Genomic DNA, 26,066 nt, shown 5'->3' on the forward strand with positions numbered 1-26,066 from the left:
TAATCTTCAGCAAAGTAGGCCAAACTAGTAATTGCTGTAATAGGTACTATCTAAATAGGGCTAGTTGAGAGAACAACAGTGATAAAAAAGTATCATTTAAAAATTAACTTATTTCATAACTTTTTTATCTCCACTAGTACTGTATATTTTTAAAGCATACACTATTGATTGATTTCACATTAGCATGAAATGATATCACAATCTAGACTTTGTAGAACCATCAAGCAATGATGAAATGCAGTATATAATACGTAAAAGCAACAAATGCTGTATCACATTTTTGGATTACCTATTATTTTAAACTCAGACATAGTTTAAAATGTAATATTTTAACTCAGTTAAATTTTCTAATGATAAATTGTATGCAGTTATAACTTATAGAAATTTAAACCGTGGTTACAAATGGTGCAGATTTATCGAAATTGATAAAGCCATTTTAAAAGTTACTACTTGATAAGAACAGTTATTTTTTAGGTAAAAACTATCTTGTTATAGATTTGTTCAATATTTGAAGCATTAAATTGTGAAAAGAGTATTTGGAGGTATTACAAAATTAACTCCTAGCCACACATGAAGTTTCATTATACACAAGTTTATACTTGTTGTAGAGTAACCTGAACTTATGGGGCTGAAAATGTTATGTACTCATAGACAAATAAATCTCATAAGAAAATTATAATCTTTTTTCAAGCATACATTTTTTCAAACTGTCTAAATAGTTTTGAGTAAACTCCTAAAAAAAATAAAAGTATCATATTTGGGTAGTCAGAAAATTCCTCTGCAATCAAATTTGAAGAAGATGGAATTTTCTTCTGATGACAGCAGATGAACTCGTCAAGCAAGTGCTCAAGTCAAGACAGAACAGTTGAACTACAAAATCGCATAATCAAGGCCTTGATGGTGTGCCAAGGCAACCATAATTTATGCTAATCATACTGGCCATGCAAAATGCATTCAATTTCCCAGACGAGGTAATCAAGATAATCTTTTATATAAGGAGAAGGATTGGTACTGTTGAAAATAAATTATTGACGTTTTCATTTTAAATTATACAGAGAAAAGAAATGTTTGATTATGTCTAAATCAAAGTATTGATGAAGTCATTAAGGTAAAAAGCATTATGAAGTAATGTTTTACCCCATGAATTGAATCTGATCTCTAACCGATAAGACAAGATGATGAGAACTCTTTGATCAAGCTGATAATCAGTATACTGGTAGCCAGCAAGATACAGCTGCTGGTATGTCGCAAATTCCATGGTCTTGTGCAATAAAATGGCAGATGTGCTGTACTATAAACACTACAGATGGCAGCAATGCAATGAAAGAATGCATTTCAGATCTAGATGTAACTTGAACTAGTTATCCTCATTATTAAAGAGGCTGTTCCTATCTCTAATTGCTCGATTTTACATAGAGAGTTTAACTAGTATGGAAACAGCGCTCAACTGTGGTAAAGTCTAAATATGCATCTTGGAATACTTAGAACAGCAGAAAGAGGTGTGAGCTGAGATAGTGGTTGAAAAAGTAAACATCAATCATGGATGTATGTCTCAGTGATCATACTTATGAAGAATATTGTGGGCAAAGATTGAGACAGAGTAGTAATGGATTTGATCTTCAGAAGGTCTAGTCAATCATAAACACTTGTGTGCTGTCTTAATGATACTCCACTGGATATTGGGATCAATACATGATAATTACTCATAATCTTCAAAAATACATTGAAATATAAAAACATAGCACAGAGCATGCAGCTTATACATTATTATCAGAAGAAATTACATGTTGAATATGGTCTCAACACCTCAATATATTGTTTCATCAAACCATTCATGGTTATCTCCTTGGCCCCCTGGGAGGGTTGAAATGAAATGAAATTTGGCTTTATTAGAGGTGAAGTTAGGACTATGAAGTCCTCTCTTTCACTTAAACTCGATCAGTAGTAGAGTTGGCCTAATGAAAGTAAACACATTCCACTGGTGGTGCCAGAATGGTTTATTGATGCCTCCATCATAGAAAATAAAAGTGATAATGAAATGAAGCAGTGAGGCCAAGGCAGAAGTTGATGGTCTGTGTAGGTTCTTACTCCACATCTTCCCTAGCAGAGGTTGCTATTATAAAATGTGTATTTGAAAGTCTCTCTGAAATACAGATGAAAAATAAATAATGTAATTCAGGAAGAGATAATGTCTTTAGACTTAATATCAAAATCATTTTGAACTACTCACTGTAATATGATCACTTCTTGTATAGGATCAGTAATATCATAATTTATTGGTTTCCTGACCATGAGAAAATCACAGGGCATCTCTGAGCAAATTTAGGTTTAATATCAAACCTCACTGGTTTACAGCGGTCCTATAGAATTTCTTAGTAATGGCATTTAAGGCAATCAAAAGTTAGATGTACTCCAAATGGTGAATGTTCATAATACCCAGTTGGAAATCAATAACCTCCCAAGCTTTTGTAATTTGAACACGGTCAATGATTTCTTCAGGAAGATTTCTTATGAGTTGTCATTATGGTCAAGGTGGAAGGTTGATTTATGAGTGTTTGGCTGTTTCAGTGAAGGTAGAAGTACACAGCAGCTCCAGTGGGGCAGGTTCTGATGAGAACATGAGCTCGTCGGACCTGAGCGAGCGAGGCAGTGGCAGCGGGGCGGGGGGTGAGCATGACTATGAAGACATCTATATGGTGCGGGCAGAAGCAGGGGCAGGCAAGCCACGGAGTCGCAGCCGAGACTCTGGCAGCCACAGTCGTTCAGCCAGCCTAAGTTCCACCCACAGCAACATCATAGTGGAGGTTGAAACACAACCAGGTAATGACAATCACATAGAATAACACAAAATTTTACCTGAATTGGTGCTATTTTGATTTTTTATCATTTTGATTCAATAAAAATTAAACTAAACCCTAAACAAAATAGTTATATCAGAGAAAATTGTACTTAATCTAAAATCATATAGAATAACCTTTCAATGATTTTTGGAGACAACCTGTGTATTTTTCTCCATACTTAGTAGAACTCCGTAGTTTTTATACTGATCACATTTATGAATACTAGACTAAAACTATAAACTATAAATCCTACCACTAACCTTACCCATCCTAAAAGTCTTGTCATTCCGGAAACAAGTGCAAAAGTCCTCTTAGGACTAGTGCAGTGAGAGATTTTCTCAGCTTCTTCTAATTACTAAAACAATGGCATTTTTACAAGAATCATGAAGTTCTGTAACCAATTTCTGTCAGTTACTAGATTATTCCTATATTATTACTGTACTTAATTGAAGAATTATTATTTTTCAATCAGTAATCTAAATGATTAATCTACCTAGCAGTTAAAGTTTATTTCTTGTCTTGTAAGAATTGTTGCTTGTAGAATTCAAACCAAATATGTTCTATTAAACATTGTAATGTGTATACCACTTCTATTTGTTTCAGAATTGCCTGTACCTAACTCAACCAACGGTTCCCCAAAACTACAACCTGCAGAAATCAACAGTGACGCACAGTCTCAGAATAGCAAGACAAAATTAAACCACAGTCATTCCATGCCTTACCATGCAGCAAATAGCCGGTAAGTAAACAGGGATTTATAAAAAATATAATTACAGTAGTACTAGTTAAATGAAAATAAACTATTATATTAGCATCATGTTTTGTGATTAGTAAAATACATTTACTATATTTCTTTTGTTATTCATTTCAAAAGGTCTCTTTTTTAAACATAAAAGATCTTTTAATGAAACTAGTTGAATATTGTTGACTGCAGGTAGTTACAGAAACTACTACTGTTTTAAAGAAGAAAATCTTTAATGAAAAAATTTAAAATTAGAATAATATGTTGTTGATAGTTTCTTTTATCCCACTGTAATTATAAACAAATCAATCCATTTCAGTATTTAATTATATTATAAATAAATATTGAACAATAATTTAATTTGTGTTAATTATTCATATTTTTACAGTTGTAAATTATTGTGTAACAAAACATAATAAATTTTATTTTGTTTGTTGGGATGAAAATATACATCCATTTTGTAAAAAAGGAGGTAGTTAAAAATCTATGGCACAATGTTACATAAAAGCTTAAAAGATTATTACGTACAATACCTTTTAATTTATCACTTGCTATTCACACCAAAAAAATTTTGTTATTGATGTTTCAGAGCACTGAAGAGAGTAGTGTCGGAACCAGGAGGAGCTCTGCCCCCTCCACCTCCTCCTCCACCACCAGAGGATCTGTCCCTGACTTCCTCCCCAGACCTGAGCATTACACCGACGAGGACTGAAACTTTGAACAAGACTCACAGGTCAGAGAGTCAGTCATCTCAGTCTTCAGCCGACAACTCCAGTATGGAGGAGCAGACAACACTCAGAGCGTCGTCAGTTTCCCCTCCTAAACCAGACGAACCCCCGATACTTGACTCACATGACGGAACAAACAAAGGTTAGTTTAATCTTTATTATATCAGTGTCAATCAAGTAGTACATCACAAAATAAATATTGTACATCTGGAGTTGACTTGAGGATTGAGGTCAAATCCTCAAAGTGTGGACATAAAGAAATCCTATAATGAGTTCTAGTTTGCTTTCCAGAAGTCCTGATTTGCCTTCCATGAACAATCCAGAATTTTTGTTTTAAGTCCTATGGTGACATATGTTTTACACAAATTATTCCTCCATCTCAGACTACATTAAAATTTGATGGCTTTGTCAATGTATATAAAATATAAATAAATAAAAATCAACGTCAATGAGAAATTAAAAAAAGTAATGTTTTCTGTCTCGATAATCTAATTTATTTTTGTATTGTGATTATTTAATATGTCTTACAGAAAATGTAAGGATCTTTTAAACTTATAGTTTATAATATTGACCTATTAACGTTTTCCTATCTTTAGTTATCTCAATTTTTATTAATTAGATGGTTTTATGAATACCATTCAAAATATTAGTGTGAGACCTACACTATTCAGCACAATTTAAAAACTTGAAATAAATGTACATTGTTGAACTTTGTTTTCTAGAAGTGTATTTTAAAATTGTTCTCCAATGAATTTTAGTCCTCTGACTACACAGAACTTTAATTAATAAGATTGGCCTGATTCTCCATCGGTATAAAGCATATTTAATTAAGGGACATATATCGAGGATTGCACTCAAGAAAATCCTAAGTAGAAGTGTATAGATTTTATGGCGAAGGAGAAGGCAACTACCACACAGGAAAATTTCAGTTCAGGAATTACCCTCTTACTGTGATTATTCCTGAGCACAATGTTGAGTACGATAAAGAATCTCTAACTTACCACTTATTATAAAGCACTCATCGAGGCAAGACCTGGATGCATTAGTCAATGTGCAAATATCAAACAGAAGCTTCTGATATCTTCTATCCTATGTCATTGGATAATTTTAGAAGTCCTACCATGAAACAGCAACCCTCCAGAAGTACCGCACAAGTCATCTCAGCCAATGTTACCTGAGTGAGTGCTATTTCCAGGGATCCTCGCTCTGCTATCAGTTTTTTGTGCCAGTAGTAGAAGGTGACTTGGCAAACAAGTTTCTTGTATTACCTGGATAGGTATTTCTTAAGTATTTAGTTTGGTGGAAGGGAACATGGAAGACCTGATGTGCCAGCCATGGATGCACTATTCACTTGTACGAGTAAATCCCACAACTAAGATGTTAAGTCAGTGGAAATAAGCAAAAGAGATAGAGGAAAGATAAAAACACAGCTGCAAGAAATTACTAGGCACTTAATGGTGTAACTAAAGATAGTGAATTTCCTCTTGTAATTATGATGGTGTACTATTACAGTTCTCCCTCAGACTCCCACCCCTCATCCTGTCTTAGCATGTTTACCTATTCCTCAGAGACCTGAGGTTTGTTCCTTATGTGGTATCTTGTGACTTATCAGGTAGGTGCAGGCTGCAGAAGCAGGCTGTCTACTGACATATTCTTCATCCATCATGAATCTAATCCATTATCAGAACCCTACAATCAACACTTGATCTTATATCTCCAACATCCCAACTCAATCACACTATTTTACTTTTATATTCAATTTATTATGTTAATGCGGTTGAGGGAAAGAAAGGACTTTCCAGTTTTAACTTTGCACCAAAAAAAGGCATTTGTCATTTCTTTTCTTTTAATAAAATTGGTTGGTGAACATCTTGAATTATGGATTTGGAATAAGATCCTTCATCAGGACAATGTGTGGTTCACAATGCTTTGTTATTTAAGACCTTTTTAAGCAAACAACATTACTGTCTTGAACCATCTATTCTGCTAGTTCAAGAATTTCATCCCTGCAATGTTTTTTATACTCCAAAGTCAAAACATCTCTGAAATAAATGAAAAACTATCTAAGCAGTGATAGAAAGTGCAATAAGTATTGTGAAAATTCTGACTGAAAATTACTTTCAATACTACATAACACTAAGAAAATTTTAAATGAATGTAGTAGTTAATAATCATTTAACATTTTTCATCAATTGTCCAGGTTTTTCTAGCCACTCATTTTTCTATTATGGTCTCAAAAAACCTCCATGAAAATATTGATGAAATGTTGATAAAAAAATGTATTCGATAAAACGTCCATATTTCCATATTTCAGTCGAATAACAATTAAATCACTTGGCTTTGTGAGACCATTTAAAAAAATTTGGTATAATTTATAAATTCTTAAACAAATGTTATCACATTACTTACAATCAAGAATGATTGGCTAATTATAAAGTTGGTTAGAGTTGTTAAATCCTAGTACATTTCATCAGGTTTGATCAAAAATTTTTTTAAGTTTTATTTGTTATTCAGTAATTATAGGTTATGGAAATAAATTGACCCTGCATGTTACCACATAGTTAATGAGGAAAAAAAGATCAACATTTTATATGTAGACAGCAACTTGTTTTTAGTTAATGCCTTCACAAGAGGTATTTTTGTTTGTTGAAAAGTTAATCCTCGCACTTACTTGCTCTAGTATATCAGCAATAAATGTAAGTGCGTGAAGGATGGTTTGTTCTTATCTGGGCCAGGTTGTTACAACAGTGGAATAAAGATATTTGTCATTCCACTTTCCACCATATGTTGTGGTAAAATAGTCAGTTCTGTAACCTCCAGCTCTATGTATCCTACTTTGTCCTTGCTTGTGATGCTTTTCCTATTGAATAATAATTTAATGTTATATGTATTCCAGTAATTCCAGAACACTTTTCACTTTTTATTTCCTCCTAAGTCCATAAATTTAATACAGAGCAATGAATTTCTAAAAATATCATGCTAAACCAACGAATGTGGGCATGATATTTTATCAATTTTTATACCAATTTTCATCTTACTTGGGCATTATTGGGTCAGTTATCATTTCCAAAAGGAGTGTTACATAGCACAGATATGTAATATATAGATAAAATTTTGAACGGGGTTGGTTTTAGGCTCTACAGGTTGTATTCAGTGAAGTTAAGTAGATATTTTCCTCAGGTGATACCACGAGGATAATGGCAATAGGTCAATTTGGTATACAAAAAATACCTTCAACTATTAAATACTGTACTGTATTTAAGTTTTGACTGTAAAAAAAAGTTTTTTAACTGTCTAATTGTATTTGTTTGCTGTTTACGTTTTGGAAGGCAAAATACATTAATTATGTAGGAAGTTCTTAAAATGCAAAGCAGCCTTATGTCACTGTCAATTATAAGATCAAATATTCCTAGTTTTAATTATTCTAGTTTAGTTTTCTGCTTATTAAAGTAAATAAAACAATTTTATTCAATGTAAACAAAGTTAAAAATAATGCTGCTAAATCATATTAATGGTTATAATATTCATAAAGTTATTGTGTTACGGTCAATGTATGATTAGATATTAGATTTATGGAATTATGAAATAATACAAAGCTGTTAAACACGTCTATATTTCAGAAAACTATCATATTTGTAAAAACACTACCGTTGCCAGAAAATACAACCCCATCTTTTTACAACAGGATGACCTCATTTAGGACGTTATGTAGTGATTTTACTGGTGAAACTTACTGACTAACATTGTAAGAAGTGAAAATGTACAAATTGTGGATAAAAACACATTTTCACACTCAAGAACTTAAACTTCCACATTGGTCTTTGCACAAATTAATTCAAAACATTTACATGTTGGGAAAAAGTAATAATTTTCTCAAGTTATACAATTTCTCAACTAGTAACACAAAATAAGGAATTCCATTAATACTGTGATATAAGGGAAATACGCCATTGATGAAGAGAGGATAAATAAAAAACACTGCTTTGGCAAAATAATCCTAGTGGCATCATTAGATTACAGGAGTCATGGGCTGACTGAGAGTAGTGGCTGGAGAGTAATGTGGGAATGTTACCTAGGGAAATATATGATATAGACCGACCTGGCATGAAAGAATCACCAATCAGATTTATTCAAAACATTGTAAGGTACATCATGCCGGTAGATCCAAGAGTAATAGCTGACAACATAAAGTATCAAGGAATATTACCCACAAATTTATGTTATTATACTTATAATAATGTTGTCAGTACCAGTACATTAGAAATACCAGTATAATATCTACATTATTAGCCTGCTCTGTTGATTCCTAAAAACCATGCTTGGTGCCTGTCCATAATGGTCCACTGTTGCTCATTTTCATTTATATATTTGCAACTAAACCACAATATCTAAAGTTTATTCTTTTTTACAGTTGTTTGAATAAATTAATTAATCTTAAAATGTATTAAAATGTTCTATACATTAAGATAGCACCCATCTTAATGTTATAAATTTTAATCATGTCAAATTATTTTAGGCACACATCAACGTTACAATGAACCCTGTGGTATACATCAAAATAAGATTTGTTGTTATGTCTACTTCAAAACTATCTGATGTAAAAGTTGATATTGTTTGTTTGTAACTAGCTGCTTTAAAAGTATTTTTTCTATCAATGGAAACATCTTCTTTTAACCAAGCACGTGAGGATTACGGACTATTTTTACCACAAAGCTTTGTAGATGTCTTCAATTAATTTATGCACAGACAAAGTTTAAACTGTTGAGTGAGGAAATATTTATCTATCTATTCACAGCTTATTGTAAGATTAAGATTTCCACTTCATACATCATACAATGATGTAATAAAAATAATAACTTTTTTGGTATTTTAGCTTGTTTATTTTGCACTGTAGATACTATTTACTAAATTATTAGTTATTTATTAGTACAGCTGTTTAGTTTTATACATTTTCCGGTTCTTCATAACCTTATTTAAGTAATAATAAGTAATAATTGAATAATACTATAACTCCTATTATCTCACATTGTAAAAATAATCTCAACATGATGATTGTGGTAGCTCAGACTGGACAAGTGCCATATAATACAGTGCTTATCATGCATTACAAATAATCTGATAGATTTTCCCAATGAAATATCTAGAATATTATTATCATTGCATTGTTACAGTACTTTTGCATAAATATTTTGAGTTATTTAAATTGTACCTTTGCAGCCAGTATTTCATACACATGAAAAGATGGACAATAGTTAGCATAATAAAGCACTGGTTCGGCATTTAGTTTGAATAACAATGAATCAATTTAGTAACGTTGAGAAAAAATTTTATTTATATTTTTGAAGCTTGGGACTTTTTTATAAAGCAACATGATTGGGGATTTTACTACATGAATTTTTACAGATAACAATAAACATTCCATTGGTTTGATTTAAATATAAATAATGTTATGACAGTATGTTAAATATAGAAATTAAAGTAAACAATTGTTTTGGTTGAACAAAAGAAACCTAGATAATTTGAAAGTGAGTCAAAACAAGAATTAATAATATTAACGTTGATTTCTGTAATATATCATTACTACTCCATGTTTACATCATACTACTGTACATCAGGGTATTAATAAAGTGTTAATAAACTAAAGTAAAGGTAAAGATGTGTTATTTTACAAGGTGAGGTTAGGGCTAAGAAGCCCTCTCTAACACAAACTATGCTCTCATTCAAGATTTCTTTCTAATTCCTTGTGGGCCATCCCCCTGACATGACAAAAAATGGTAGTTACTTCAAAAAGTAGATTTATAGGTGCAGTAATGATGTACAAAGTTTTATTTCTTTACCTGTAATTGTTCGGAAATTATCGAGCCCGTGCGGAAATTGATTAACACTCCGTATAAACTGTACATATTTGTGTTTTGTGATATGGACGCGAAATTTGGAAAAGGAATATCACGTCATAGAATCATTGGAGTGGGTGAGCAACGATAATACTAGACTACTGAGTCTCAAATAATAAATGTTATTACTATGTCCTAGGGAACGACGCCTTAGGCAGTCTGACGGTTTGCGCTTTCAGATGAGTAAGCGGCAGCGGCGGTAAATAAACTAAACCTGCCCAATTAAATTTGCGTTTAAAATTAAACGTTTTAAATAGTGGTTTACAAAACTAAACGCCAAAGATAATAATTTTTAAGAGATCCGTAACGAGACCAATGAATTTAAGATAGTAATTTATAAAATGATTTTCGTATTATTCCAAAATGTATTACTTACTTAAACACAATATACGTGCAACCACCGTGTATAATAATTTGGTCTTAATCGGACCACAAGTTTCAGAGTTATGAATGTTCAAAGTTGCAGTTTGGTTTACAAACGCCAAAAACTGTAAGTTTTTCGTTGTTATCGACATAAATACTGGAAGTTATTGCAGAATCGAGCAAGCTAAAGTTTAGTGTAACTGCCGTTATTGTAGCTCTACTTGTTTGATGTGGTTAATATCCAAGCTCGGTTATCTAAACTTTTTGATCCGAAAGGAAAAGAATTAGATTTAAATTTAAAAACATGAATTCAAAAGCCTGCTTTGTGACGAGTTAATTATAAAACACGAGGAAGGTTTATGTGCATGAAACTAATAATCTGTAAGAAAGCAGTATGAATGTGTATTCCAGTCGTATGTACTCTGGGATGAATTCTCTTCCAGAACTAAGACTTAAATCTATAGCAAAGAAGCATTTGACGTTCTTGAGATTTGATAAAGCTTTGTTGAAGTGTGATGTAAAAATCCCTTGATATGCACAAAATTCTCAAAATAACATGGTTTGGCCTATATCTCATAACACAATGGCTGCGCCTCAAAAATAATTGAAAAGAATAAATACATGGGAATGCCACAGTACAATGTAGAAAAATAAATAATAGCCTTGCAATTCTTATTTTATACTCAGAGTACACCGTTGTTGTTATGAATAAGTTCCATTTAACACCTTCACAGCGATACGAGTCATGTAAGGTACCAACTTTGTTACAGCCGGAAGTAAGTAGTAAGGTGCGTCCTCAAAAGTCAATGTGTTAAACAAACTAAAGATAAAGTATAGAAATCTCACTGAATCAGTTGATCACAGCTCTACCCGACGGACAGGTCTAGTACTGCCATTTACTGAACCTAGAGCAAAACTATTGACGTCTGGCGACTGGCCCTAGCTACTAATCTTAGCGAGACGTCTAAGTTGAAATTGTTTTTGGTTTAAAGATTCACACGCCACCATGTATGACAGTCAAACAATTCTACACAATTAATTGGTTCTATTTACATAAAATATGGCTCGGAGTGCTTATTTCTGCAGTTGAAAATGTAGTTAGTCCTAAAATACCATTTCCCCAAATATAAAGAGCATACAAGAGTTGTGGATAAGAAAACCACAATGCAGTGTTTGTTTACTGTGATATTCGAAGTGCAAATAAACAAATACTAAGCTTAGCAGTTAGTCATTTTATTCATTTGCCCTAAAACTAACTGAATCCGTACTATCTACCGTAGATTTTTCCTGTAAAATCTGAGTATTGTAAAATGAGTCATATCTGAATTTGAAGTTTAAAAGATACGTTTTTTGTGTTAACAACCTAACCATTAAAAAACCATTGAAGTAAGGAATTTGATTCAATGAATGTATACTTGAAATGATGTTATACTTATTTGAGGTAGCCAAAGAGAGACGTATCATCCACGAAAAGGCATAGATCTGCTTTTTAGTGAATTTTGAATGTCATTGGTGAAACCAAGATAAAGATTGGGTTAAAAATTATTTTACTCTGGATTCGTTAACATATGTTTTAAAAACAGTATTCTGTTTAGAATGCAATTTCCTCCCTACTAAAGAAAAACAAATGAAAGTGCTTTATCCAAGGGACCCTCGACGATATAACCAGTTAATCAACAACTATGTCAGCTAATCAAAGTTCCTGGTGCTATGATTACTATTTCTCTATTTATTATTTTCTATATAGCTTATGGAAAATATTGTTTTGTTTCGTAACCTTTTAAGTTACAGATAAGTTAAAGAATCTATATTATTATTATATTAGATATTTTGTAACATTGTCTTATATGTATGGTCTAAGGACGAGGTTTCTTGTTAGTTTATGTAGTTCTAATACGTTTTTTCTCAAACGCAATAACATATCATCAAGAATAATTTTAGAGGGCGGGATATGTTTTAAGCAAGTTTCTCCTGCGTATAGAAAATACCACGTCGAAATAATATAAATAAATTGAAATAAATATGCTACATTTATCAACATGTTTTTTTAAAACGTTTTAAGTTTTCCAATAATAGTACCTTAGCTCGATATTAAATGCATAAATTTAATTGGAATACGCCTCGAAGATTGTTCGCGGCACACAAACAGCAATAGGCTTATACAGAGATCATAGTTACAATCTTGAAAGTGTCAATCCTCGGGGAGAGCCGAGAGAGTGTAGAGATTCGTACGTGCGCAGCGGTACAGGATCGGGGGCCTCCATTATCAGCGCGCGTGCCGGCATTTCATAATCAATCTTTCCGTTACCGATAGAGACTTTCCATAAGTGATTTTTTAACACGGACATAGCTATTCTCCTGACCCCGTGACTTGCTAGTCTGTCAGGTGCGAGTACATCTTTTAAATCTTAGTTCGGTGGCGGCCTACGAACTCATTCAATTAGTACGGTAGTTGTTTTACAAGGGAAATTTCGGTAGTAAACTCCGTTCTCCATACGGCCTTACATCTGGGTTACCGTGGAGATGGTCGGATCCAGTCTGATAAACTCGCTGAAAGTAAAATGTCCGTGATTGCCCGTGCCCGGCGGCTGCTAGCCCAGATGCACACCGACTATAACGAGCTCCATTAATTGGTCACTTTCTTGTCCCCACCAGAGAGCGGCAGTGGTGGTGAGGCACCTCACGCCGGTGCCGGTCCTAACCTCGTCAACAAGCAGATGGTCCTGCCGTTCATCCCGCCCAAGTTCCCCAGCAGCGGTGAGGACTCAGACTCCCTCATCAAGCCGTCAGAGTACCTACGCGCCCTCGGCAGCAAAGCGCCGACCCTCGCACCCTTAGCCCTGGCGCCCAACGCACCCCGCCCGGAGCCGCTGCCTGCCGTACATTCGGTAAGTACATGGACAATATTGATTCTTCAAATATTAAACTGATTCTGAAGAAATACATTTGTTATTGATGAGTGTTTGAGAACTGATTCACGCTTGTTCTAAATCAGTATTACGGACTGTGGCAAATATGGGAATCATATTGGGTGTAGAGTTGGTTAGCTTTTATCAATAAATGTATCATAATAAAAGGTAATTCAAATAGTTTAAAGCTCTGTTGACGTGCAATGAGATTTTTAATGTTAGTTTGAAATATCGTGTTAGGTAAACCTTCAACGAATGACCTTATACAGGCAATATGATTTTTGAAATATTCTTATCTACTTATGATTTCATTGAACAATGTGCAGCACGATATGTTGCTAGACCTGCCTATATTGTTTTAAAGCATTACACGATTGCCTCTAAGTTAGTAAGTTATTGCTGTATAGCTAAAATAATAAATATACATTTACCACTTGACTTAGATAAGTTGTAAATTTAAATTTCCTTCTAAAGTTCTCAAGTTTGAAAAATAAAGTATAAATTATGATATAACTTAAAATGCTCACGACTGAAAATGATATTGACATATTATTAGTCACATTATGGGTCAGAGCTTCAAGCCATTGTGCAGGTAGCAACTACCAGACTATAATATTTCAATATCCTTGGTGTAATTGTCCGAATGAAAAATTTAGGAGGGGATTTAAGTTTGTTCTCCCAAGTAAGGAAAAAATCAAGTAGAATTCAATGCTGAGCTCATTTGTTTTACTAGTTTACCAACAATTCAAGTTTTCAAGGAAGTCTTCCTTGTGTACTACTCGTAGGACATAGCATTCCCACATACTAGTAATATTATACTCCAGGAGTTGAAGGCCAATTGTGTAAGTACATGACATAGATTTTCATAAAATCAATAGAGGAATTTTCTCTAAGAAAGAAATCAATTGTTAGCTTCACTAACTTTAGTATGGCTCTTAATGGGAGGGTATCAAAAGGATTAAAAAATACCAAACCATGATTATTTCAATTACATCGTGTTTTTTAAGCTTGACAAACTTAAAACCAACTATCAGATACATAAAAAGTAGTTATATCACCATCATCCAACGGGATAAAAAGACTGAAAGTAGCTATTTCAACCAAATAGTCTGTCTTCATGTGGTTCGCTGTGATTTATAATGTTCAAAGAAGTGAAATATTACTTTACCATTTCCTTCACAAACAGGGCTATTTAATTTATATCGAGATACTTGGTCTTTTGTGTAGACATTCTTTAAATTGGATTACATCAATTTCAGTCATGGATTAATAAGTACCTCATTAGTCTTTATGCAGAACACTGATAAATACAAAAATTCAATTGTTCCACGTGTTTAATATAACATAAACATAATATTACTGAACATTTACAAGGAAATCAAGTGCCTTAACAGAGATTGGATTCTTATAAAATTAATAATTTTGTTAAAATAACTAAACCAGTAGAGATTTTTACCAGGAACATTACCTTAAACAAATTCAAGCTTCAATTCAACAGAATACTGTAATGATATGGTGTTCTAAATTAGATGATTAAAAGATAAGGAGAAAGTGAAAAGTAGGTTCCATGCTAGAGGTATGTCCTTCAGACTTGCCGCTCTACAAATTCAATTCTGGTGATCACAAGGTGAGACTAATTATTGCTAATTATAACTCAACAAGTTCCTTCTTATTTTCAATACTATTCAGCAAGCAGTGAACTTACATTCAGGGTTATTCATTATACTAATTTAAGATGACTTTGAAGACGTTGTTTTATTTTGTTCCTTTTTCTAAAGTGGACAAGTCAAAATGTTCAATTAGCAATTTCGATCTTTCAACCTCTCAAATAAAAATATATTTCCATACAATGTTAAAATAACCACATTCTCAAATTATTAAAACCATAGCTTTTAAGCTCACTTTACTAATAGATTTTCTCCATTTTTATAAACAAAATATAAACTACAAAAATTAAGATCACTCACTATTTATTTCTTTGGACAAGATAAAATCACTTTATAAAGTGACTATGGATTCTATTTTTAAATTTTCTTTCATCTCATCTAATAATCTACAAAGAGGTTGTTTTTATTTAATTTTTTATGTCTTTCTTTCAATAAGAGCAGAATAATAAAAGTACTACAAAAATCTAATAGTGTGTTGGTCCAAAAAGTCGTTTAAGGTTCTACCGATTTTGATTAAAAATTACCATATTTTTGACATTACATTGATAAAACTTACATAAATAAGACCTAAATTACAATAATTTTCTTTAAAATTTAATTTTATGTAAAAATGAAATCAAAACCAATTAAGCTAATCAACTACAGTCTTTCAGAACTTTTCCAAAGATTTATTCAGAACTTTCAGATAGAATAAAATTAATGGTGAAATACAATGTCTACTATGAAAAGGGAGAAAATTTGGGTCACATTTTCTTACTGCTTATTTTGTAGTTGTTATTTAAACATTGCTTTTTAGTTTTTTTCGATATATGTATTGTTTATTTATACACAAAATGTTGTTACTTCATCGTTTAAATATACAAAATGTATCTAATGAGCATATGGGTGCATAGTAATTATATCTTTAAAATGAGAAATAGAAATATCCCATAGCGCTACAATCAAAAATAAGGGTGTAAAAGTATTTGACATTGACATGAAGTTTAACATAAACATTGTTCGTATGGGGTAAAAATGAAGGTCTTTTCACTACAGCTGACTCTAATAAGTGATTGAATAATTATTTTAAAAACCATTTTAGCTTTAATTTATCTTAATTCCTCCACCTTTTTATTCATAAGACAAACCCCTAGAATCTCGAAAAGGCCCTTGATAACTTGTATAACATACTTCACGACATCCCTACCTGGAAAAATCCAATTATCATAACTGGAGACATAAATGTGGACTGCCTGGCTGACGGAGATGACAATAAACTTCTGAATGAAGTTCTCATGAGTCATGGTATCATCAGGATCCCTCTACCACCAACAAGGATCACTGCTTATTCAGAAACATCAATAGACATAATTGCAGCAAACCTGATGCTATCAGAAGTTGAAACTGCAGTGCTTCACACAAGCCTATCAGACCACACCGGTCAGATATGCAAAATAAACCTGGAACTTGATAAGGCTGTAATGCCAAGAACATCTCGAAGGTTTTTCAATGCACGTGACCTGGAAAACCTCAAAAATACACAAGATGCAGACCAGGTATAAACAGAATTCAACAAGATTATGAGAGAAGCATTGGACATAGCATGTCCCACCGTACAGTCAAGATCTAAGAAAAAAAAAAGTCAACACAAATCAAGAACAGGAACGTGAACTTATGAGGCTGAAAGGAGCATATACTGCAGCTCTTAATAAATCAATCTTGATGAGCACTGAGGAAAATAAAAAACAAACCAATGAAAGAAAAAAAGAATATGATCTCTGACTGAAATATTTTAAAAAGGAAGCTGCAATACACTACATTGCAAATGCAGAGAACCAGACCAGAGCAGTCTGGCAAGTAATAAATAATAACCGCTTCAGCAACAAATCTCAAAAAAATTATATAACATCCATTAACACAGAAGACTTAACAATAACAGACCCTCAACAAATAGCTGAATACATGAATCACTTCTTTGCTAATACTGCAGAACAAGCTCTGTCAAACTCCCAGCAGGCACTTTTAAATAAACTGCCAACAATCCATGAGAGTGAATTCAGGTCTTTTGAAGAGGGTTTTAGACCAACAAGTAGAATAGAAGTACACAAAACAATAACATACTTGAAATCAAAACTGTCTTCTGGAACAGATGAGCTCCCATCAACAGTCCTCAAACATTGCAAAAATGAAGTGCTAACTCCTATAGCTGATGTAATAAACAAATCTTTCCAACAAGGCGTCTTCCCCTTTCTCCTAAAAAACTTGTTAATTTATCCAAAGTACAAGAAAGGACCCACTTCCCTGGCCAGCAACTACAGACTTATATTTCTCATCTGCACCCTATCAAAAATTTTTGAAAAAATAGTACTCATAAGATTACTCACTCATCTAGAAAACAACAATCTTTTAACCAGCCGGCAACATGGCTTTAGAAAAGGCAAGTCCACCACCACAGCCATAACTGATCTAGTCGAGACTATCATTGATGCAGCTGAAGAGGGGGCCACAACAACAGGAATCTTACTTGACTTTAGTAAAGCTTTTGATAGCCTGAGCCACAAACACCTTCTAGATAAACTACACACACTAGGAATAAGAGATGCAGCGCATCAGTGGCTCCAGAGCTATCTCAGCGGAAGGACACAAATGACTGAAATAACTCAAGTGGTCAACAAGACATCTCATAAATTTAGATCCACACAAACACAGATAACGAGAGGAGTTCCGCAGGGGTCTGTGCTTGGCCCTGTACTATTTATTTTATATACAAATGACATCATTTCGACGCTACAGGACCACTGTGAAGTATTCCTCTATGCTGATGACACTGCCCTCATGGTTTCACACAAGAATGTTAAAGAGCTGGAAATTAATGCCTACATTGCTGCAAGTATAGTAAAACAGTACAGTCAGGAAAATGATCTTGTACTGAATGAAGAAAAAACGCAACAGCTTTTTTTGGCCCACAAAGAAGGAGTGCTCTCGAACTACCCAATGTCTCAATATCTAAAGAGGCCAAATACCTTGGGATAACCCTAGACAGTGATCTCAATTGGAAAGCTCATGTAGACCAATTGTGCAAAAAACTTAGCACTGCCCTATACATCATTAAGCGACTCAAACACATCAGCGACACAGAAACCTCAAGAACAGCTTACTTTGCGCTATTTGAATCATTAATGCGCTATGGACTGACTATATGGGGGTTTTCATCTCAAAGAAATCTACAAAGGGTACTGCTCCTGCAAAAAAAGGCCATCAGAATAATAGCTGAATTGGGCTATCGAGATTCCTGCAGAGGGGTGTTTAAGAGACTGAAGCTGCAGACAGCGGCCAACCTGTATATCAGCGAAGTAATAATATATGCAGTTCAAAAAGGACTTGACCAATTCTTGGAGACCCATTCCTATAATACCAGGAACAGAGTTAACTATAGACTCCCTGCACACCACCTGACTGCCTATGAAAAAAGCCTTCCTACATCGGGGCAAGGCTATTCAACATCCTTCCATCAAAGCTGAAATCACAAAGAAGCAACAAGAATTTTAAAGGAGCTCTTCTTGACTGGCTAATGGAGAGGGAGTTCTACTCTGTTGAAGAATGCCTGCAGATGGGGAGACCTTCTCATTGAATGACCATGTAACTCAAGCTAAAAACTCTTGACGCCATGACTGTACTCTATGTCCATGTCATTAAAGATAACTTTGTCTTTGTCATAATTTTAACAAATTGTACATCATAACGATCACATGAGTACAAACCATTATTACTCTTTTGTTACTACCTTGAAGTGACTTTATATAGGATTTGTTCTTTATGAGTATAAAAACATTTTTTTTTCTTTATAAATTAAAACATCTGTACTAGAATATGAAGAGAACAGTAAGTAATTCTGTTGACGATATTGTGTAAATTCTATATAGATTATAGTTTAAATTGTGAAAAATTTCAAAATTTGGAAGTTACTCCCCTAACTCTATTTTTAATATAGAAATAATTGTAAATAATCTAATTCAAACCATTCAGTTGAAATAAGCCACAAATGTTAAATTAATATTTAGTGCTGTATTTGAGGATTTTATTTGTGGAGCTTGCACAAATCTGCAATGACTGGAAATGTATACTGTAACTAAGATGTTTAAAGATTAGAGAATCACATTCATTAGATCAAAAGATTGTTGGAAATAATAGAATACAATTTAAAATTATCACATTGCAAATAATTTAATTAAAATGTTATATTTAAATAGTGAAGTTTAAGAATGTATTGTAGCTAACTAGATCATAGTTTGTAAGGGCCTTGAACATGTGCTAGAGAAATAACATCAATTTAGAACTGTTAAACTGGATAAACATTTAATTAAAATTGTAATAATACATATTTATTTCAATTTCAGTATATGGTTTAAGATATTGAAACTTTATAATATTAAGAACTTCATTTTAATTCTTTATCAGAAAGTTTGGAGTTCCAGTTGAATTAAATGTTGTTTAAGACTTTCAATTTTAATATTTGTTAATGAGTATGCACACAGTAACTTAGAATTTATTTATGAATGGTTTTAGTATACTTTGTAAAATAAATTGTATGAAATATTAGCTCAACAATTTTGTTTTTATAAAATACTGTATATACTGTTGAAATAATGTTTCCAAACATCCTAAGGAAAACTGTATATATATATAAATCTTAATATTAATAACAACTAAATTTAGAGTGAAATATATATCCATTGATGAAATGAGAAAACTAGAGTGTGAATTTATATTCCCTCATTTATTTATAATACATGGATTTATATGTTGATGTAACTGGCATATGATGGCAGTTCCAGGGAGAAGACAAGACGGGCAGCACAGTGAGTGTGGGGCCTCCGCCGCCCCCCATGCCGGAGCCTGTGACTCCCCCACCCCCCACCCGCAAGGCAGACCAGCCCCTGGGCACTATCAGCATCCAGGACCTCAACAGTGTCCAGCTAAGGCGCACCAACAAACCACTCTCTAAGACCATGTCCGCTCCCCTTTCCTCTCTTACAGGTATATAATTTACTTTTACCATTAGCAGTGTGACAGGTGTCACATATTACAAACCTTTAGCTAAACTCTCATATTTGGTCAAAACTCTAGTACTACACTAACTATATACATAAAACTGGTAAATCAGCTATGATTCATGACTGATTTCATAATGCGTTATTATATGACAACAGAATAATAACTAACAGTAAGGAAGATATGCTAGTATTTGGTCAATAAAATTAGCAAGGATACAAGATTAACTCTTGCAGTAATTCTAACAGTGCTTGCCCATGCTGATTACATAGTCCTATCTAGGCATTTCAGTAATGGAAAATTTTCAGTGTTGAAGTTGAAGTAAAATGTAGCCAATATTTACATTTATTTATAATTTAAGTATGTTTTTGGAATGTTACCTTTTAACATCCTTGTACTTCGCAATTACTTTTACAGGACCAGTTGAGGCACCATTCCAAGTTGCAAAGCAAGACTTAATAGAAGAACTAAAAAAATCAAAAGATATTACAGGAATCAAAAAGATGAAAGTTGAAAAAGTGAAGATGGAAGAACAACATGAAAAAGAAATGGTGACAGAAATCACAAAGCAGCTATCTGTTGACAGTTTTGTTGAAAAGGCAAGTACCATACTTGAAAACATGTACTTTATTTTATCAAGCATATAAATATTCATATTTTGCTATTTAGAGTTTAAGTCAGCTGCCGGTTTGAATTTAATTCAAGGGACTATAAATAAAACTTTAAAAATAACTCTGTTACAATAAGTTGTTTAATATAATAAATGATCTTCAGAATAATTTATTCTTACACTTGCAACAATCTTATGATAATCAGCTTAAAATTATAAATTTTTGGATGGTCAAAATTCTTATTTCTACATAGGAATCAAAACAAAGACCTAAAATGAAGACTTTGATTAATAGCTGAGACAATCCGAGCAACAAAGTACAGAGATCATATATACATTTCACATACTAGTAGCATAATTCATTACATTTTGAGGGTGAATAACATTCATAAAGTAAAATATGAAGTAATATACATTAGGCTAAAAAGTAGGCAAACTCAACTTTTGAAATTTATTCTTCAACTAGGATTTCTTATCGTTTTAGAGAAATTACCATCCAAATATTTTATTTTAATACCAATATTGACTCAGCAATAAAGTCTGATTTACAGAGGGTTTCTAAATTACTGAAGCAATCTTTTACTGTGAAGATTGACTAACCTGTTACTTTTGTGCTTTGTGTCATATTTGAAGACTAAAACATACACAAAATAAAATTTAGCATGCTTTGCACTACACACTTTTGCTATATACCCTTAAGAATTGGATAAAAGTGTATCCAAATAGCATTTAAAATTTTAAAAATAACGACAAATTCTTGTACCTAGTAAAGTTATTTTAGCGTACCTTTTCCAATCACAAAGTTATTAGAAAACATTATAAATTGTGTAAAAATAACCTAGATTTAAGTTTATCTCTGTATGATTTTGTGTTGAGATCATATTGAAACTTGACAACACAATCAGCAAGAGAGCACAAAGGGTGAAATCTCTCTTTATTAGTCAGTTTTAAGACAAGTAAAATACATCAATAGTTGTAACAATTTTGACGATTGGTAATTCTCAAGTGTAGTCTACCTCCAGATTATGTTTGTAGTGCCTATGGTTCTTTTACTTTCTTACCACACCTCAAGATTTTCCACAAGACCTATCTGTACTATAGGCACGCAAATACAATATTCGAGAATGTTCAAGTATTTGTATGTTGAGAATATATTGCGAATCACTATTTAAAATGAACTGCTTGAAAGATCTCGAAATATTTTATACTGATTTGATGTAAGCTTTTTTCCATATGTCAGGATATATTTTCTTTATGGAACAATGGTTCTCAACTTTCCAGGCTTTGTGCCTTCCTTAATACACTGACATTTGGTCATGCTTCAACTCTACACTCATTTACCATTGTCATTTTTTACAGAACTTTTAATATTACCTAAAATATTATTTTGAACATGCAGTCTTTTCTTTACACTAGTGTTTTTTTAATAAATTTAGTGCTTAATGACGCTATTATATCAGTTACTCTGTAACTTAGTGAGAAGGTTGGCACTGTTTGTGTCTTTATTTGATTAGTCATTGAGTAATTGCTGTGGTAGATGTATCTTCAAGCACCTTTCTTGTTTATAATTTGTAAACCTCAAGTAGAGTGTAGTTTTAAATGACGAGGTAGCATGACATCATTACTTAAAACAACAGTTTTTTTCAATGAAAATGATTCCATATTTAATATAATCATCACTATACAGTCTTTCTGTGGCAGAGTTTTTTCTATGCACTAAACTGAGTAACTTACTTAGAATTGAATTATTTTATTTATATTTTCCTAAACTGAAAGATTTTATATCTTGAATATAGTTAAACTGGTTGTCTTCAAGGTAAATGTCAATTTCATGCAGCAGATGTACTTCCTGGAAGTCTTCCATCATCGTGTGCATCTCTTTGTGGAGAGTTGTTTCAACATGTGTCCAATACCAAATTCAGAATTGAAATCCAGCAGTTGTTTTATATTGAGACCATATTATACAAATTTATGTTTTTGTAGTGTTTACTTATTGTGGAAGGATTGACCTATGTAAGAATCTAACACCACCTACAGTCTTTAACTTGGGATCCTGAAATTATAAATAGCAAAACAGGTAGTTCCTGACATTTCAGCCACCCATCCACTAGAAAACAAGGAGATTGTCACCCTGATGATATGCTGCAATGATCTTGAACATCAGCCTACTACACATACTCAATATGTTCAAGTAATTAATTGGCAATTATCGATGTTATGGCCAAATAAAGAATAAGAACATTAAAACATTTAAGCAGACTGTGGAATCTCTCACTTGGATTTTAAATGGGTTTTGATTCATACACATCTTGTATGGAGAGAGTTTCAACACCAAAATTCCGATATTTGTTCATTACAAGTGTGTATTGATAACGTTGCTTGTAAGTTTGTGTTGTTGTGTTGTAAAACCTTGTATTTATAACAGCTGTTCTCGTGAATAATTTAAAAATGTACTCTAATATTACGGTTTCCTGTGTCAGATCCCAGATAAGGATGCAACAGGCAATCCGATACCTCCATGGAAGCGCCAGATGCTTGCCAAGAAGGCAGCGGAAAAGGCCAGGAAGGAGATGGAGGAGATGTTGGCGCGACAGGCCGAGGAGAAGAGACTACAGGCTATTCCTGCTTGGAAACGACAACTCATGCAGGCCAAGAAACCAGATGACAAGTAATAATTGCCACTCTCTCTTAGCCTTATGTTAGCCTAAAGTTCAGTTGAAAGCAAATTTTCATCTACTTCAAAACTCTTAAATTAATAAACATAACACAAATTCTAAATTTGCTATCAATTATTTATTTTAAAATGTGTTTTAATTATTCAATCAATGTCATGGGGACTTAAGCATACTCTTAGTCATCATATTAATATTACGTTCCAATGTATTTTAAGAAATGTATGCTGCATCTTCGGCATTAATAATAAAATAAATAATTGAGTGAAATAATATATTGTGTTTAAGAGCTCAGGTCATTATTGTTTCAAAAAAACATTTTAATGAGAATAAGTAGTTTTTATTTTTAAATGTACCTATTTAAGGGGTACTAATATAAGATTAAGAGTTATTATGTTCAATATTAGTCATTGAGAAAAAAAAAAAATAATAATGTTAAGAACACTAAGAATACTCGTAATTTCAATATTTTTCAAATTTGAAAATTTAATCATTAATGTTTACATCTTTAATATGAACGATAACTACTAGTAAATTTAACCATTGCATATTTATTTTATTTCAAATGAATTCTCGTAACATCAATAATAATACTGTTGCCTTATTAATTATGCACATTTCAGGCCAACCACGAACTACATCACTACTACCAGTGTGGAAGAGAAAAGAGTTGTTCCTGCCGTCCAGATAGTGGAGAATAGCCAAGCCAGAGAGAACAAAGAGAACAACCAGCCAGTGGCCGTGCACAAGGAAGTGGTGACACCGACCACAGAGGATGAGACGGGCCAGATCATCCCTTGGCGAGCTCAGCTGAGGAAGACCAACAGTACCCTCAACCTGCTGGAGTGACATCACGTCATGTACTGACCACTGCTCAACCCTCCACACCGACACCCTTCTTCTGCAGTTATTTATGTAATCAAACACGATAGTCAAACGTATCTAAGGACTTTTATAGTCAGCTGTTGTAAATAGCTTCCGGTGCAATTTACAGCTATCGAGTTTGTTCAGATTCTATCTACGTACTCGAAGAGCGCTACTTTATCTGGATGCTCTGATGGTTGTCGAATTGATGTATATTATGTAAATAGCTGAATAGAGGCTCTTAATGGGTGCCCATTTTCAGTATAGTTGACTTCATAAATGACCTCATATCTTTGCAAATCTGATAGCTTTTGTATGTTTTGTTTTCGTTTAACAATGTAGTAACAGTAAGCTGCCACAATGTCAAGGGAGCTGAAAGGAGTCTGAATTAGAAACTAGATGATACATTTTTAAATTGTGGAAATTTGTTATTCATTTAAGCCAAGGTTTGTTAAAGCCATTACAGTATGGTATATTGATAAGAATTTAGTTAAAAGTTTTTTTTACTTAAGTAAGTTAAGAATCATTCCAGTAATCCAACATTGCTTTCATACATAATGTTGGTTCCATTGAAATGTTTGTTTTGAAATGGGCATCACACTATATTCATTATTTATTTATCGATTAAACAATGCACTTTCATCATATTTGCTGCTTTGTAACCATGCAACTATTTTTTAATAACTTGGGTTTCTAAACAATTATTAAATTATTTCAACTATTTCAGATTTTTGCAGCCTGAATTTGAAGCAAAACTTATTTTCATGAAATTAAAAAACAGCTAGTAGAAGAAAATGAATCATTAAGGAAGCAACATTTCCCTAAGTTTGCTTAAAAGCTTGAATTCAAAATTTAACAGTACGTTTTTAAACAACAAAGTGCAGCATAGTATTTTATGCTGAATAATTTTTAAAGAGCTTTATAAGTTTGCTGACTTTTCCATCATTTTTTGTTTTAAAACTGTGATTTATATAGAATGTGTACAACTTCTGTGAGATAAACTTAGGAGTTATTCAAGTACAATACACTTTTAAATGCAACACCTGAATGGTGGCTTTGCCACATATAATTGGACACGAATTGTTATTTACCCTAAGGAAATATATTACTTTAGATGCAGAGCAATACTGAAACTAGACTAATTAAACTGATTTTGATTAATAATATACAGGGTGACAATTAAGTCTGGAACCCCCTTTTTTAATTTTTGAACCACAATAGAAAGAAATACCAAAGTTCAAACGTGCTTACTGGTGATAGTAACGCACACATCTGCCCAATTACCGACCAGATATTCCTTTTGGGGGACGGTCCACAAGGAGTCAGACAAAATTCTTAAATAGCAGCATAGGTCAAGTTTGGTATCAAATTAAAGGTCTTACTTAGCAGAGTACAATGCCGCAAACCGGACTTCAAAAGGTGGATTCATTCAGTAGTTATAGCTATTTGAATTTTATAACAATTTAACAATGTAAATTATTAAGTATTACAAGTAAACACCAATTTTTTAAGTACCTGTGATCAAAGTAAGTGTTCAAAATGTTCCCCTCCCATCATCTAACAATGTAGTAATCAAAGCCAGGAATCAATAATTATTACCAATAACACAATTACTGTTAGAATGTGAAAGTGGCAGATTAAGTCATACACAGCATCCACAGAAACTTAACGTTTGGGCAGGTATTATAGGAAATAAAATTATGGGCCCATTATTTATCAATGGTAATTTAAATGGTGACTCGTATC

At 32.9% G+C, this 26,066-nt stretch overlaps 1 protein-coding gene across 2 annotated transcripts in view; it reads left to right on the forward strand.

The window, feature by feature from the left end:
- LOC124362857 (espin) overlaps positions 1-25,486 on the forward strand; it is a 144,957-nt gene extending 119,471 nt beyond the window's left edge. The window contains exons 7-14 of one of the 2 annotated variants that reach the window (XM_046817717.1): positions 2,569-2,820; positions 3,444-3,579; positions 4,172-4,452; positions 13,223-13,455; positions 19,958-20,159; positions 20,592-20,773; positions 23,265-23,452; positions 24,080-25,486. In XM_046817717.1, coding sequence (XP_046673673.1) covers positions 2,569-2,820; positions 3,444-3,579; positions 4,172-4,452; positions 13,223-13,455; positions 19,958-20,159; positions 20,592-20,773; positions 23,265-23,452; positions 24,080-24,305 — 1,700 coding nt within the window. In that variant the 3' untranslated portion in view covers positions 24,306-25,486. Of the gene's footprint in view, positions 1-2,568; positions 2,821-3,443; positions 3,580-4,171; positions 4,453-13,222; positions 13,456-19,951; positions 20,160-20,591; positions 20,774-23,264; positions 23,453-24,079 lie in introns of both variants that reach the window. The other variant, XM_046817716.1, reaches the window with a different exon arrangement.
- Positions 25,487-26,066: the final 580 nt, after the last annotated feature.

This window comes from Homalodisca vitripennis, chromosome 5 (genome assembly GCF_021130785.1).
Source record: "Homalodisca vitripennis isolate AUS2020 chromosome 5, UT_GWSS_2.1, whole genome shotgun sequence".
Lineage (NCBI taxonomy): Eukaryota > Metazoa > Arthropoda > Insecta > Hemiptera > Cicadellidae > Homalodisca > Homalodisca vitripennis.